The sequence below is a fragment of the Vicia villosa genome, linkage group LG3 (assembly GCF_029867415.1).
Source record: "Vicia villosa cultivar HV-30 ecotype Madison, WI linkage group LG3, Vvil1.0, whole genome shotgun sequence".
Taxonomy (NCBI): Eukaryota; Viridiplantae; Streptophyta; class Magnoliopsida; order Fabales; family Fabaceae; genus Vicia; species Vicia villosa.
Window position 1 is genome coordinate 192161112 of NC_081182.1, and position 4426 is coordinate 192165537.

The 4426-nt window shown below is 35.4% G+C and overlaps 1 protein-coding gene across 1 annotated transcript; it reads right to left on the bottom strand.

Annotated features, from left to right (window-relative positions):
• Positions 1-458: 458 nt before the first annotated feature.
• Positions 459-4426, bottom strand: LOC131659618 (uncharacterized). Its single transcript, XM_058928785.1, has 6 exons — positions 4217-4426; positions 3261-3826; positions 2114-2240; positions 1733-2011; positions 1539-1640; positions 459-983 (listed from the first exon to the last, which is right to left on the bottom strand). The coding sequence occupies exons 1-6, from the start codon at positions 4424-4426 to the stop codon at positions 459-461; spliced, it is 1809 nt and encodes a 602-aa protein (XP_058784768.1).

A 4426-nucleotide genomic window follows, 5' to 3' on the forward strand; every position in this document is an offset into this window, starting at 1 on the left:
TAAGATTGACAAGATCAATTGATTAGTTGCATATTCATAAGGTATCTTAAAGAAAGAAAGGATAAGGAAAATTGTATTTTACCTTTTTGTTGTTTCTGCCATTGACATGCTAAGAGCAAAGTGATAGTAAATATGAGTGGACATCAACAAAATATAGATAATAAGCAAATGAAATTCAAAGAGAAATAGCACATAAAAATTCAGATGCAAAAAGACATAATTCTTTGACATCATAAGCATATTTGAAGTAACAATTATCCAAATATTACAAAGTAGATAGAAACTACAAAATACTGTAGTCATAGCTACAACAAAAAACAGCCCCAAACACTCGTAATACATTAAAGATCATATCCCATAAAAATACATCCGAGTTCTAATTTGTAGCCCCAAAAAAGATATAACCAAACTACAACAAAAAACAGCCCCAAAAACTACTTCTACTAAACACTGCATGATCAATGTTCGTCTAAAATCTGGTCATCCAAATCTTCATCATAGTGAGGATTTGACGGTGGAATGACGGGACTAGTGGATTCAACATGTGTAGTACCAAACGTTTTCATGATAAATGCCTTAAATGCATTCATTTCACGTTCCATCTTCTTATCAAACTCAGACTCCATCTTCTTAGCAAACTCAGTAGCCATTTTAGCCTGTTCTTCTGCCCTCCGAGCAGCCTCATTTGACACTCGAATAGCTTCAGTTGCCTCTTGGAGTCGAGCTGCTGTAGCCTCAGCCATTTGTTCAGCTCTAATTCTAGCTGCTCTCTCTGATTCCAAGGATGTCCCAAACATAGATCCACGAGAATTTTTAGCTGGTTTGACAAAGCCTGTGGATCCTTTCTTCAAATTGATAGCTAAATCAGCTGCTCCATAGACCCGGCCACGACTACGACCCCCAGCACAATCTGTCCATATCTCATTAATCGTCCCTCCATCTAACGTCTCGACAGCATCTCCAGTTTTTTCTTTAAATGCAGTCTGTAAAAGAGAAACAGATGTGATGAGATGAGATCAAAATGCAGGTTTAAAAGTTTCATAAAATTATTGTTAAACCATGTCCCCTCATAATCTTTCTTATTACTCTATATGTTCTTAAAAAGTAAATTAAAACTATATAAGTAAAACTGGAGAATATGGCTTTAGCATTAACATTTATTTTTTAATATTTACTTGTCCATTTTCGTGGCTATTAACATCACCTAGTGTTTACAATATAGATTAAAGGATTAGGTGACATTGTAAACATTCATTGGCCAATGTAAACGATTCGGTCACATTTTTGTGGCTATTAACATTAATAAAGCATCTTACTTGTCCAAAAACAAGTTTGTAACAGCAAAGAAACAACAAAGAATGAATACTGGTGGGCTTAACTATTCCCAATTTATGAATGAATAGATCAACATCAACATGTTCATGAATTTATATTCAATTCAACTTTGTGCAATCAAGTAACACCAAAGAAAAACTCAAATTGAAAAGATGATAAATAATCATGAAACACAAGACAAAAGAGAATAAACGAAATCTTACATAAGTAGACTCAGCACGTTTATCAACCCAATCTCCATTTTTCCTCTTATGGGTCTTTAAGAATAACTCATCCGGGCGCACATCCCTTTTAAGTTCTTTGCACTACAAATATTAAAAAAGTAATATAAGACGCGGGAAAGCATTGGCAATTTAAATATTTAAAGATTGACACGTAAAAGGACTCTATTACTTACAAGCTCAAGTGCTACATCAACATGAGCCTTGCGGCCTGTAGTGTGGACTGCTCCGCCTCTTGCTGAATTTCGATTGGCCTTGTTTTGAGTGGACAATTTCAAGAACGCATCACTCTTCCAATAAGCTTCAAGACCATCCCAAGCCTTCTCACCAATCCACGAAGGTCGGTACCCTTTTAACCTCACCTTCCTTATGATGCTATTTAGTCGAACGGCTGCCTTTGATTCAAAGGCTTTCCTGACGAATGCCTCATCCCGAGGATCCCACGATACCTTATCCTGAAAATAATTAAAATAAAATAATTAATATTTAATAACTTCCTTTAACTTGTTTAACTAGATATTGATCATCTTAAGATCTAAAACTCAATAAATACTTACCGCAAAAAGGGCGTACCATTGGTTTCTAACATCACCGGGGACTTCAGTCCAATTATAATAACTTCCATAAAACGCGTCATGTATCGCATAACTAATTGCACCTGCTACTTCTTTGCCAGGAACAAGTCTGCAAATATTGAAAGAAACATTTAGACATAAATATTCATATAATATCACTCACATATAAACATACAAATATTCATATTCATATAAGTAAAAACATATAAATCCTTCAGTTGCAGATGTAGAAGTGAAAAGTCCTATTATATTGGATTCAACTCAAGTTGCTCTGCCATTTTCTCTAAGATATATTGGATTCAACTCAAGTTGCTATGCCATTTTCTCTAAGATATCTTTCAAAAAAATTGCTGGCTCTTCTTTCTCTAATTCCACTGCACCTTTTTCTTTTGCTACATCAGCAAAAACATATTTATAAAAAAGATCAGTTGCATTGCCACCAGCAGATAGTGGTAAACCCAACTCCTTAGTGTTTTTCTCAAGGAAGTTTCTTATTATTTCTGTGCTTCCTATACCATCCTTTTCATTGACTTTTTCTTGTAATGGCTTCTCGACAAAGTTGAGTTGAAACCTAATTACTAACTGCACCTTTAAAACGAATCGACGAGGAGAGAACCAAGGGAGCAAAGGCAGAAAACACACCAATATTCTGCAACATCTAAACCTGCCACTAACTTAAACATTGAGCCAACATTGTATCCACCAAAGAATCATAACAGAGGAACAATATACAAAATACAAAATGATAATATACAAAATGATAACAGAGGAACAAAGAATCTCACAAATATTCTTGTCAATTCTGCACAGACCAAGATTTACAAGAAAGACAATATACAAAATGATAACAGAGGAACAAAGAATCTCACAAATTGCAGTATATTCTAAGGAATCCTAATTTTTTTATTGCCACCAAAACTGCAGTAAGTAATATATCAGAATAATATCAAGGTGATAATATCACAAAGTTTTGTGGACCTTACATGCTGAGAAACATTATATTATATTCAATAAACCATATGCATGCAAATATGAGCATAAAAAAACCCAGAATTTATACATAATAGCACAAACAAGGTAGAATATAAGTGAAAGATGAAACATATTTGTAAAATTGTATTAAACTTACGCTTTACCGGAGATCCCTAAAATAATCTTCCCATTATCATCTCTTCTTATCAACTCATACTCATCCTCGTGCTCCACATTTCCTTCACCTACCACCTCCTCCCCGTCCTCGTCATCACTTTCCTCCATATTTTCCTCTATCGGAGTCTCATGTGAGGTATGGTGCGAAGGGCCAGCCATAGTTTGAAGGTTTCGACCTGGAGTGGGCATAAACCTAAATACCTCAGAAGTAGAGGTATGAATAGGTGCAGGCGGAGCTGGCGATGGAGTCTGAGCCGAAGATGGAGTAGGAGTCGGCGATGGAGTAGGAGCTGACAATGGAGTCGGAGCCGGAGATAGAGAAGGAGTTGGAGCCGGAGATGGAGCAGGAGTCGGATTCGGAGTTAGAGCTATAGATGGTGTAGAAGCCATCGATGGAGTAGAAGCTGGCAATGGATTAGGAGCCAACCATGGAGACTTACGAAACATTGTTTTCCGCTGATCATTAAGCTTTCCTGGTGCTAATAACTTGGATTTTGCATTCTTTGAATTTATCTTTCCTCTCCCGCTTCCATTTTTGTTAGTCATCTGTTATCATAAAATATAAAACAATTAGACAAAAATATAATATAATTAAGAACTTAAGAAACAACTATAAAATGCATCTTAAAGGTCACCAACATTGAATAAATTTTGGAGATTCAATAATAATATAAATTTAAGAACATTGAAGTGTCTTGTTTCTTTTTCTTGATAGCTAACTATTAGGAGAAGGTTCCCCAAATGCTTGGATCACATAATGTATTGAAATACAAAATAAATGCATATTGGAATACATGGATATCAAAATACAATCATACATATCAACTAACCTCGAAAGTACATGGATATTGGAATACAAAATACACATAATAAATTATAATACATGCAATCATATACAACACTAAAATGCATCTTCAATCAATGTCCTCTCTCTACTTCACTACGTGAAGTATCATAAATCTCTTCAAACACATCTACTTGTGAGTCGTCGCGCAAACCAGATATTGATTCAATTTCAACAGTGGGAAGAACAGGGAACATCTCATCAGACTGATAAGGCACTTCATCCTCTACGTTATCAATCATCACATGACCCCTTGGTTTTATGGTGATTGCCGCACACCATCCACGCATATCTCTACACAT

Bases quoted from the DNA above. Each gene is read 5' to 3' on its own strand.
- LOC131659618 (XM_058928785.1), bottom strand. From the start codon at position 4,426: ATGTGTAGAGATATGCGTGGATGGTGTGCGGCAATCACCATAAAACCA. The intron at 2,241-3,260 runs GTAAGTTTAATA...CAATATTTGCAG, and splicing joins TTAGGGATCTCCGGTAAAGC to ACTTGTTCCTGGCAAAGAAG. The intron at 2,012-2,113 runs GTAAGTATTTAT...AATTATTTTCAG, and splicing joins AATGGTACGCCCTTTTTGCG to GATAAGGTATCGTGGGATCC.